The 11,734-nt window shown below is 56.8% G+C and overlaps 2 protein-coding genes across 7 annotated transcripts in view; both read right to left on the reverse strand.

Moving 5' to 3' along the window:
• The window catches only part of UNKL (unk like zinc finger), a 33,332-nt gene extending 27,202 nt beyond the window's left edge, over window positions 1-6,130 (reverse strand). For 4 of the 6 annotated variants that reach the window (XM_027611129.2, XM_027611128.2, XM_027611132.2 and 1 more), the window contains exons 1-2: window positions 6,015-6,128; window positions 4,772-4,981 (exon numbers count right to left, since the gene is read on the reverse strand). In XM_027611129.2, the coding sequence (XP_027466930.1) occupies window positions 4,772-4,981; window positions 6,015-6,091 (287 nt within the window). In that variant the 5' untranslated portion in view covers window positions 6,092-6,128. Of the gene's footprint in view, window positions 1-4,771; window positions 4,982-6,014 lie in introns of all 6 variants that reach the window. The other 2 variants (XM_027611133.2, XM_027611131.2) reach the window with 2 other exon arrangements.
• Window positions 6,131-7,322: 1,192 nt separating this feature from the next.
• Window positions 7,323-9,590, reverse strand: C10H16orf91 (chromosome 10 C16orf91 homolog). Its single transcript, XM_027614067.2, has 2 exons — window positions 9,445-9,590; window positions 7,323-9,368 (listed from the first exon to the last, which is right to left on the reverse strand). Exons 1-2 carry the CDS (start codon window positions 9,474-9,476, stop codon window positions 9,002-9,004), a joined length of 399 nt encoding a protein of 132 aa, XP_027469868.1. The 5' UTR covers window positions 9,477-9,590; the 3' UTR covers window positions 7,323-9,001.
• Window positions 9,591-11,734: the final 2,144 nt, after the last annotated feature.

Here is an 11,734-nt window from a genome sequence, read left to right on the forward strand (position 1 = left end):
GGAAGGGCTGGCCAGTCCCAGAGGTCTGATGCTGCCATCCAGGTGGGAGCCTCAGATCCCACCTGCAGGAGGACCCCAGGTGACGTCGATGCTGCTGGGCTTTAGGGAATGCTCAAGTGCAACCTGACTCCCTGCCCGCGCCTAAGGGGCTCAGACGTGGGGGGAGACCCGAACACAGCACACAAATAACTGAAGTGCAAAATGCACAAGCTGAGTAACCTGATGCGGCCACGGAACATGGGTGACAACAAACATGAACAAAGGGAGGACCCATGGGCCACAGACAAGTGGGGGCAGGGAGGTGGGGGGTGGGCAGGTGGGGCTTCCGGGAAGAAGGTCAACTGTCATCGCACATGCGCCCCTCCTCTTGGATGCTAGGGGAGGGGGGCTGCCAGCTAACCCGTTGACCACGTCCATCCCCTCAACTCTGCACCCCCAGTCTCTGGACCTCGGAGCCAGGACAGTGACCCCTCGTTAGTCCCTAACAGGGATCATTAGTACCAGCAACAGGTGTCACTCCTCCCTCTGCACCGCAAAGCTGACTCCCCGTCTGGAAGACACAAGGTTCCGCCGGCCTGCGTGGGACCTCCCTGTGCCAGGGGCCTCCTGGTCGCCTCCTCCATCCCTGCACCTTCGCTCATCGGGGCTCTCCCAGGCCAACCCAGTCACCTGATGTAATCCGCTCAAGCTGGCTAATGTGTCCCCTAAAAGCCTGTGTCTTCCAGACCATAAGTAGCCCCCTGGCTACAGGCTATTTGGCTCTAATGTTCAGGACCTGCCCTGGGCTTTCACCTCACCCCAAGTGCCCAAGCAGAGTTCCCTGGTGAGACCAGCTTGGAGGAAGCTTACAGCTACCCCGCAGGGAGATGCACCGAAAGCTGAGGCCGGAGACACTCGGGTCTTGGCGGAAAGACCAGACAGAAGACAGGTGTGGTGCAGCAGACACTGAGGACAGCCGCTCTGGGCCAGCAAGCTCCCAGCAGCACACCGGGACGGTCAGGGGAAAGCCCATGGAATCACACACCAACAGCCCACCTGGCCGAGGGCCTGTGTCCCCAACAGACTCCAAAGGCAGTGAGGAGGAGGAGGAGGATGTGGGGGAAAGAGCCTGGCCTGCCAGGGGAGCCCTGAAGATATAAGGCCACAGGAACGGGTCAGGCCCATCTCTTCTTCAGCAAGAAAATCTGTAACTGGGGGTCGGGAGGGCCACTCGCCAGAGCAGGAGGCGGATCAGCGGAGGAGACTGGTTACTTTGTACTCGACATAGTTGGGGGCTGCTTGATTGTTTTCCCAATGAAAATGTTCTCCAGGAAAGGCCCTGCAGACCCCTGGAAGCCCGCCTCTGCGAACGCACCTGATCATCCCCAGGAGCGCGTACGTGCTCTCGGGCAGTGGGAGGGGCCCACCACACGCGGGTTCCAGGTGCGAACACTCACACCAGCCCCGCGGGTCGGCGACCTGGCGAGTGCGGGGCGGCGGGGGTGGAGCAGGGCCCGCGGGGGGTCTGGGGCTGTCCACACCCAATGCCTCTCTCAGACCAGCTTTCGGGATGGGGCCGGACCACGAAAACCCTCCGGACAGGAGTCGCTTTCCTTGAAGCCCAGCCTGAGAAGTACCTGAGATGGATCCTCACAAGTGGGAACACCGACTTGGTGGAGTTGGACCAGACCCTAGGCTCGGAAGCGGCTTCCTGCACCGCCTGCCCTCTCCGTGGACTTCCAAACGCGCACCCCGCGCAGCTGACCCCGCCGCGCTGCTGGAGGACGTGACCCGCACGGCCAATCGCGGCCGGCTCCGGGGAAGGGGCGTGTCCGCCAGAGCGGACCGCCCCCAGAGAGCAAGGACCGCGGGCCGCCAGAGCAGACTGACCTCCCCCCGCCAAAGGAGGGGCCCGCCCGCCGAGAAAAGGGGGTCATAGCAGGGGTGCCCCTGGGGAGGGAGAGATGACAGCGGGAGGTCTACCCAGAGGTGACACAGGGAGCACCACGGGGCCAAGGGGGGCCCGGAGGGAAGGGGTGATGGTGAGAGGGAAAGGGTGACCACCCGCCAAGTAAAAGGGGTGTCGGTGGGGGAGGGGGGCCACAGGAGGAGGGGTGACAGCGAGGGGAGAAGGTGACCGCCAGCCTAGGAAGGGCCGTGACAGCAGGGGTGCCATCCCTCCGGGGTTCTCTGGTCCTGTCCTGCCCCACAGCTCAGCCACAAGGCGCCCCCAGCCAAGAACAGTGCTGGATGCTTGTGTCACCCGACAAGCCCTGAAGGGTTTTTGCTCTCTTGTAGTGTTCATGCTTTTATAAATAACAGGTTGGTAGTACATATGCCCCAACCAGAACTCTCAAGAACCCAAGAACTGAAATAAAAGGGAGGTTCTGTCCTTGCTCTGAAAGGGACTATCTACTTAAAAATTCCATGACAGGGGCGCCTGGGTGGCTCAGTCGTTAAGTGTCTGCCTTCGGCTCAGGTCATGATCTCAGGGTCCTGGGATGGAGACCCACATCGGGCTCCTGGCTCCACGGGAAGCCTGCTTCTCCCTCTCCCACTCCCCGTTTGTGTTCCCTCACTGTGTCTCTCTCTGTCAGAAAATAAATAAAAAATCTAAAAAAAAAAAAAATTCCATGACGATGCAGCATAAACCAGACTATGTAGTCCCATGGGACAAACTCTGGGCCGTTCCACTTGTGGGGGATGAGAAAGCCCCTCTCCCATGGAGTGCAGCAGGACTAAGGAGAGATCCCTAGGGGAGACATCTCCCCACCAAACACTTCCTAAAGGGCTGAAGCTTAAGACAAGGGACAAATCTTTACTCAGACATGTGACTTTCTCACTGTATGCAGGGTCACAGGATGTACCCACAACAGGAAAGGGCCAACAGGCAGCTCACTCCCACTCATCCTGGTTCTCAATGATGACCTCTGTCATTTAGATTACACATTAATATTCCTGTAATCAATAATTGTGTGCTATTTAATTACTACTGAGCCCGACTGAAATGACCACGTGCAGGTAGGTGTCCACTGCCGATGCTTCATCCTGCAAGAACTGGTTGCCATCCTAACACCCAGCAGAGGGACTGAGTCAATACCAGGACATGCAGACTCCAGAACCCCAAAGAGCTGTGCAAACAGGCTTTGTCCACATGCATTAAGAGCATCAGTCGGGGCACCTGGGTGGCTCAGTCGTTAAGCGTCTGCCTTCGGCTCAGGTCATGATCCCAGGGTCCTGGGATCGAGCCCTGCATCAGGCTCCCTGCTCCGCGGGAGGCCTGCTTCTCCCTCTCCCACTCCCCCTGCTTGTGTTCCTGCTCTTGCTATCTCTCTCTCTCTGTCAAATAAATAAGTAAAATCTAAAAAAAAAAAAAAGAGCATTAGTGAATACTGCCAGTTGGTCCTTTGTACTGACTGGGCTCTAGGACGGAGTCAAACATGCTGGGTGACTGGATCCCTGCACCAGGGTCAAGCAGCAGTGCTCCCCCCACCCCGGGGTAACTCAGGAGCCAAGGCCCAGGGGGGTGACTGACGTGGCCAAAGAAAATGGGGGACCTGATGCCAGGCCTCAGCTAACAAACACATCCCTCCTGAAGACCCGCTTACAGAAAACATCAGCTCAAGAAGCAATTAAATAGGGGCACCTGGGTGGCTCAGTTGTTAGGCATCTGCCTTCAGCTCAGGTCATGGTCCCAGGGTCCTGGGATCGAGCCCCTCACAGGGCTCCCTGCTCAGTGTGGAGCCTGCTTCTCCCTCTCCCTCTGCTCCTCCCCCAATCTTAAAAAAAAGAAAAAAAACTACAGGAGCATAACTCCATCTTAAAGGAGGAGGAGCTGGGCACATTTCTTCAGCAGGCTTCAAGCTGCCTTAACAACAACCCTATTTAACTATCTGATGTTCAACTACACTTTCAGTAAGTGTGTAAGTGTATGAAGTTTATGATAACGCATGGATGAAAAGTTTACTCCCTGGCCTGAGCATCTTTAGGAAATGAAAGACAGCAGACATCACTCCACTCTCCGTGCAACAGAGTGAATGTGGTCTTCCAAAGGGAGCATTCCTGGAGACCTCGCTCCTTTCAAAGGATCAGGGGATGGAGCCTGAAGGACCTCCCTCAAATCAGCACTGGATCTGAACAGAAGAGGAGCAAGCAGCAGTTTTTGGAGGCCCTGGAGCTCAGGGAGGCTACCCCACTTCCAGGCAGAGATGGATCAGCCCTCCTCCTGCCTCAAAGGGTCCAGGAGAAAAGTGCAAAACCTCCGGCTACGAACTTCTGCCCACTCTGTGAACACACACTCTGTGCTTGCCTGTTTCCCAGTCTACATATTGCTAAATAAATACATCTGTTCATAACACCATGAAGAAACTTGTAAGAAAAAATACAACCAAAACAAAACCTTAGTTTCTTAAACTTTAAGAGTGCTACAGAAAAAGCAGTCTACAAATAAGATAACTTCCCTATCAATTTTTTAAAGAGAAGTTAGATAAGCCACAAGAAAGGAAACGTTCCAGATATGATTTACACAGTGTGAGCAAGCATTCTAGCACACTCTCTGACCCACAACTACAGAGTGGCCCTACACTTAACAGGTGCACCTTATGAGGGTTGGTTCTAATGCAGAGAAGGCAGGGAACTGGGTCCAACGTGGGCAGGCCAGCGGGTTTGCACCATGCACGGGGCGTCCCTGAGACAACAGCCCTCAAGGCGGAGAAAAGCCTGCCCCCGACCGGCGGCCGCGGGAAGGCTTCCGAGGGAAGACGGGACCCGCCTGGCCCCAACACACACTCACTCGTCGCCGTCGGGGCACACGCCGCTGGCCTCGTCGTACTTGGAGCAGTACACGTCCGGGCTGTAGTTGAAGGTGCCGTCCCGCCTGCGGAGCGGTCTGCGCCGACGCTGATTTAGGAAATGCCAATGGAAACAGGTAAATGGCCTGTGCTGGGCGCACTTGTGCTGCACAAACAGGGCGCACTGCTCTGTCCTAAACTCCTTTAGATACCTAAAAAGACAAACAGCGTTGCGGGTCGCTTCCGCCGCCACCGCCGCCGGCGGGCGGCCTCGGGGACTCGTGGGCGGGGACCGGACCCCGCAAGCCAAGGTGCCCCAAACTCAGAGGCAGCCCCCACTCTGAAGGGCAGATGACCCCAAACGGCCGCCCCCCATCCCCAGAGCGTCCCTCGGATCCCAGGCACAGTCCCCGACCCCAAGCGCAGGCAACCATCTCCGATCCGAGGTGCGACGCCCCCCCCCCGCACTCTGAGTCCAGACGGCAGCCGCACCCCACCCCCAGCCCGGGCACGATTCCGGACCTCGTCCGCAGCACCCCCCATCCCGGCCACTGACGTGACCTCCAAGTTCAGGCGCGACACAGCGACCCCAGGCGCGTACTGACCTAGGGCAGAGGCAGCCCGAGTCCAGATGGCTGCCCTCCCTCCGAGCCCAGGCGCGTTGGTCCATCCCCGACCCGAGGTGCGACGCCCGACCCCAAGCGGGACCACCCACTCCAAGTGCAGACGGCCGTCCCCCCACCACCCCCAGCCCGGATGCGATTCCCCGGGCCCGGTCCGCAGCATCCCCCATCTCGGCCACTGATGCGACCCCCAACTTCAGGAGCGACACAGCGACCCCAGGCACGCCCCGACCCCCAAGCTCTGGCGCCATCCCTGATCCCAGGCGGAGGCACCCCGGGTGCAGATGGCCGCCCGCCCTCCGACCCCAGGCGCATTCTCCGCAAAACCCCGACCCCCCACTGGAGGCGCGTGGACCCCCGCCTCCTGCCGCGCTCCTCAGCCCCCGCCCCCAGGTGCCGCCCCAGACCCTGGGTGCCGCCTTTCGACCTCAAGCGGCGGCCGACGGCGTCGGACGGCGGTCAACCCGCCCGGAGCCCGGGCGCGGGGCGGGGGGCGGCGCGGGGCCCCAGGCCGCACCGGCGGCGGCACCCAGGCCCAGGGGCGCGGGGCGCGAGCCGGGGGGCGCACGAGGCCGCCCCCCGCCCCGCTCCCGTCCCCACCGCGACCGGCCCGGCCACTGACCTGTAGTGGGTCGGCTTCTCCGTCTGCGGGGGGGACCCGCTCAGCGCCGCCGCCGCCGCTTTCGAAACCGACGGCATTTTCAGTCAAAACAATGCAGCGCGCATGCGCCAGGCGGGCCCGCCCCCGCCCCTCCGGATCTCCCCCCGCGCCGAGCCCCCCGCGCCCCCGCCCGCCAGCCCCGCCCCCGCCCCGCCCCGCCCCGCCCCCACCGGCGCGCGGCGGACCCCAGACCCGCCTGGCGATCGAGTCCAGCGTCCGGCTTGGCAGGAACACGCCCCGAGGGTGCCGCCCCCGCCAACACGGGCTCCCCTCGTCCCCGTTCATCCCAGCCGGCGCTCAGGCGGACTCCGGCCCACCCCTCAGCGCCCTGCGCGACCCGGAGCAGGTCCCCCGCGTGGAGACAGCAGGCTGGCTGCTCACACTCGCACTCCACTCATTCATCGACTCTAACCCGCGGGCTGGGTGCGGAGCTGCAAGGAATGGACGCAGTTGCTTAGGGGTGGGTGTGGGAGATGTGGGGGGCCATGCGCCACTGCTTATGGCTACCCAGCTTTCTTTTAAGGAGTGCGAACAGGTCCCCAAATTAGATTGTGGTCACAGCTGCTCCAAGTGAATATATGAAAACATTTTCATTATATACTTTAAGTGGGTGAATCGAATAGCATGTGAATTATGTATCAAGAACGCTGATTTTAAAAAATAATCCAAAAAGCTCACAGTCAAGGGGGAGTCACACGCCCCTCCCGTCACCAGCAGGGTGCGTGGGGACGCACAGGGGGTGGGGCACTCCCGGAAGCAAGCAGCAGCAGCAGCAGGGTCCTGCCCAGGTGACCCCGGAGGAACGAGGGTGTGCACTTCAGGAGGGAGAACCTAGGCCCAGAGCACACTGTTTTGTAAATATATGGCATGAGACATTTTTTAAAATGTTCAACCTGGCTGGTAGTTAAAAATTTTCTTAAGAAGCAAATTAAAATAAGGCAGAGCCCATGGAGTGGGCGGACATTTTCTGAACAGAAACCCACAACGCTGGTGACCTACAGCAAGACAAGCCCTTGAAGAAGTGTGGCTGGGCAAGGACAAAAACAGTTAAATAATAAAAGGCTTTACATAACAGTTTACCTGTCCACCTGCTCTGCCCCTGCGCCTTTGAAAAGCCCAGGTCAGGAGCTGGCCTTGGTCTTCCGTTTGCTCATGACAAGGCCCACCCGTGTCTGGGGTGTGAAGTCCGGAACCAGAACACCCCTCGCTGGCGGCTGCCCTGGAGATACTCAGGATTTGTTCCCATGTGGTACACGATGTATCATCAAAAACAGTACTACCCACCCTTGTGTTTTGAAAAGCTGTGTATTTATATACACACAAAACATCTGGAAAGGTAAACAACAAAGTTTTCACAGTGGTTAGCTCTAGGTGTGAGATTTTTAATGTTTCTGATTCTCTTCCTTTTGCTTATTACAGTATCTAACTTTTCCAGATAAATCACATTGCTTCTGTCATATGAGAATTTTAATTAAAACAAAAATTCTTGGGGTGCCTGGGTGGCTCAGCTGGTTAAGTGTCTGCCTTCAGCTCAGGTTGTAATTCTGGGTCCTGGGATAGAGCCCAGCATCCGGCTCCCTGCTCCACGGGGAGCCTGCTTCTCCCTCTGCCTCTCCCACTCTCTCTCCCTCTGCCTCTCATGAATAAATAAAATCTTAAAAAACAAAAAAACCCAAAAAGTCTTTTCATTAGGTCTGACGTTTTTTTCCCCTGCAGGAACTAGGGAGAGAAAAGGAAGGGTTCAGGTTTGAATGACTTGCTCAAACAAAATAGTTCACAATGAAACAGATTAACAACCATGCCAGGTTAGGGAAAGGACGGCTAACTTCTTTGTTCCCGCTGGGATAACAATGCAGCCTGAGATACAATTAGGTCAGTCTTTCCAAATCTTGACCTGTGTTTAAATAATGAACATACTTGTATCGTTCCACTTCTATAACGAGCCTAATTTACCCAGGTGGGCGGGACACTGAGAGTACTCCGGCATAGAGACCCTTCCGGAAGCCAGTATGCTGGCACGTAACCAGCAGCCTTCCAACACCTGAATGAAAGAGACCTCCAGGTAACTTTGGCACCACAGACATGCCAAGATAAAACCTTCCACTTAGAAGCATAAGTAAATAAAAACCTTCCTTTTGTGCATCTTGTATTTAATTCAGAATAAACAGTTTCTTACTAAGTAGTACTTGAAAAGCATATCATTTAGATACCCAAAAATATTGCCTGCAATTTGTCAAGAAAAAAAAAAAAAAAAAAACTTATCAATCTTACTCTGCTCAGAAAATTGTCACCTTGCTAAAAATAAAAATTTGTAGAGCTGAGAAAGTTCATTATTTCTGGTATCCTTTGTAAATTCCACAATTTACATTTAGATTTCTTTCCTCAGTTCCTATTCTGGAAAAACAGAAAAAGGAACTGGAAAGGACTAAAAGTCCCCCCCCTCTTTTTAATGAAATGCAAAAAAGGGGAAGGGATTGGCTTAATTCCACGTTACCAAATTAAAATGTATTGCCAGTTTGTAAAACTAGTATCAATTTCTACACACTACAGTACATTGCAAGTCAAAGTTTAACTTTTCTGGCAGTTATTCTGTCTCAGAAAGCAAATGACCTGCAAACAAGTGTCACCAGAATTGCTTTGGAAACATGATCACGTTGTAGAAAGACGTATCAAAAATTCAACAGCACACAACGCAACCGAAACCTTTTCTGGGGATCTGAAAATGAAATGTCTTTTGGACGTATTCGTTGGGCATCAAGTGTTCGGAAAAGAGCCGGTTCCGACGTGACAACGTTCTGCTCCGCCTTCAACGCACGTCAGCGTGGCCAGGTGCGCCGAGTCCTTCACTCCGGGGACGCGCATAACCACAGCAGAAACGGCCAAACGCGATGGCAAAAGCATCAGGGCGGCTGCCTGTCCCCTCGCCGCTAGCATCCGCGAGCAGCCCGCTACGTTCTCGCCTGGTGGGAAGCCGGAGCTCCAGCCTCCTGCGAACCATCGCCGGGCTCCGCCTCCTCTTCTCCCAACACCTGTTTCAACCACCGGTCCGCGCCGGTCTCCTGCCTAAAGAAGCACCAGATGACCAGAACCGTGAGGGAGAGGCTGAAGGGCAACACCCTCCACCAGGGCCGTTGCTGCTCCTTTCCCAGGGAATGTTGCACCGTCCAGCAGGACGGGTGGGCTCTGCTGGAGGAGAAGTGAATGGGACGGTCAGGGTCGTCCTCTTCCTCGGCCGCGGGCGGAGCCTGAGCCCGGCCACCGGGCGGCGGCTGGTTTCGGGAAGCCCAGCGCACGAACCTAAACGCCCGGACGGCCCTAGAAGAGAGACAGCCGTGAGCGCGCCCGTCAGTGGCTCCCACCCTCGGCCCCTCCGAGAAGCCGCACAGCTCACCCAGCCGCCGGCACACACAAGACGCCGCGCATCGCGACTAGACCTCCACACTCGGCGCCCGGGCGCGGCCTGTTTGCGTCACTTCCGATGCGCGAAACCGGAAGCCGGACGCCGTTCGAGGCCTCCGTTCACGACTACAGAACGTGGGTCCACTCGCGCGACGGAAATGACGCGCACTCTCAGGCGGTGTCTTCCGTCGCAGCCAGCCACCCTCGGTAGGCCGCCAGGGCATGCCGGGAAGTGTAGTTCGCTCCCAGCCCGAAGAGGAAGGAGCCGTGAGGGCCCTGGGTGCAGGGCCCGGCTGGAGCAAGATCGTCACCCTGACCCCCACGCACCCCGCACCCTTCCCGCGGTGCAGGCGCAACCCCGGGACCCGTGCGGCTGCGTCACCGCAGGTCCTCGCCCACGTCCTGGTGCTCTGCGTTGCTCCGTGCAGCGCACCCAGAGCTGCGTCTAGCCCCAGACGGTTTGTGTGGCGGCGTTTCGGCGCAGTGCTCGGCCTCCTGGCCGCGGTCCGTCAGCTGGCGCCGCAGGGCACGCTCACGGCGCTCCCCGCGCGGCCGGCCTGCTCGCCCGGGGCCCGCGGAACACGTGCCCGCGTGCGTGGGGCCCAGAGCGCTGCCTCTTGGGGCACCTTCCCGCCCGCCTTCCCGAATCAGGCTGGGGGTTGTCCTTCGGGCTGTCCCGGGGTTTTGTACTCCGCCCGGTGGGAAAGCTGCTGGAGCTTTTGTTCTCAGGGCGGACTGGCCTTGGTGTGGCTGATCTTTCCCGTCAGAAGACCACGCAGGGCATCCAGGCATCATCACAGACGTTGTGGGGATGTGTGTGTGTGTAGGGGGGTGACTGGTGACAAAATCAGATCACGAGGCCACCTTGTGAACTCTGATGTGCTGCCTCCCTAATTCAGCATCTTTATCTCTGGAGCGCCTCTCTCCTGTACCTGCTTCCCGGAGAGACACCAGACCGGTTCTGTGTCTCGCCCCGTCCCCGCCCCGCCAGGGACTCTCCAGAAAGTAGGGCGAGGGTGGCAGGCTGGAGATGTTCCCGGCGCAACAACATCTGGGAGTCCGCCGACCTTGGGAAGCCAGCCCCTGATGCCCTGGGCTCAGCTCCCAGCCCAGGACTGTGTTCAGAGCTACTGTGTCAACAGAGGCACCTGTGTGTCCGGGTCCTCCTCGCTGGGCCCCACCCCACCTGTTCCACCCTGTCGATGCAAATGTACCAGCGAGAACGCTCGAATATAAAAAGAAAACAGAGTTTTATTCAAACCCGAGTTAGGAGAGCTGCCCAGGAAACAGATCTTAACTGGGAAGAAAGAGTTCTGGAGAATGAACTGTTTTTACAGAGTTAAATACTTTTTTACGTCTTGTAAAAGCTCAGAAGATTATAGATTAGTGTTTAAGCAAGAATTATGAATTTTAACTTCGAGGAATGCAGGGAGCAGGAGTGTGGATGATCTCTCAAAAGACAAGAGGGTTTTCCCTTAGGCAACTCATTCACAAAACAGATGTAACAATGGGTGTGTGGAGGGCCTTAAGTCAGGCTTTGGATTTAAAGTTTATGTAAAGTCATCCCAATACAGAAATCTAAAGTGGCTTCCCTTGTATATCAGACTTTAGAGAGCTTTTCTCTCATCTACCTCAGAACCCCATCCGAAATCACTGCCAAACCAACTCACCTACAGGCAACCCCAGGAGCCCCTGCTGCGGACTGGAGGAGGGGACTCAAACTGTGGGAGAGTGAGGCGGAATCATCCTGGTGTGCAGCCTGGAGGGCTTCCTGGAGGAGATGGAAATCAAAGACCTCCGAGTTTAGGGGTGGACCTGCTCAGTGGGGAGTCTGCTCAAGGATTCTCTCCCTCCCTCTCTTTCTGCCCCTCTCCTGCTCCTTCTCTCTCTCTTGCACACATGCTCTCTCTAATAAATACATAAATCTTAAAAAAAAAAAAAAGCAAATCCATGTATCCAAATGACCCCCCTCTGTCCCCAAATCCTGCTGCCACTTGGTCTCCATTATAGGTGAAAGCACTATGCAAAAAACAAAAAACATAGGTCCTGTAGAGTCTTTTTTTTTTAAGATTTTATTTATTTACCTGAGAGAGAGTGAAAGAGAGCAGGCATGAGTGGGGGATGGGGATGGGGGAGGGGCAGAGGGAGCCGGAGATCGTGACCTGAGCTGAAGGCAGAAGCTTCACCGACAGCCAGCCAGGCGCCCTGGTCGCATAGAGTCCGAAAAGGGCGAGAGCCCCTGGCCTCTGGGAGCTGGCCTGGTGCATAGCTGGGTCTTTCCT

Source organism: Zalophus californianus, chromosome 10 (assembly GCF_009762305.2).
Source record: "Zalophus californianus isolate mZalCal1 chromosome 10, mZalCal1.pri.v2, whole genome shotgun sequence".
Classification (NCBI taxonomy): domain Eukaryota; kingdom Metazoa; phylum Chordata; class Mammalia; order Carnivora; family Otariidae; genus Zalophus; species Zalophus californianus.

Excerpts from the sequence above, each read along its gene's own strand:
- C10H16orf91 (XM_027614067.2), bottom strand. The coding sequence starts at position 9,476 with ATGCGCGGCGTCTTGTGTGTGCCGGCGGCTGG. Across the intron at positions 9,369-9,444 it reads TTGTGTGTGCCGGCGGCTGG|GGCCGTCCGGGCGTTTAGGT; the intron begins GTGAGCTGTGCG and ends TCTCTCTTCTAG.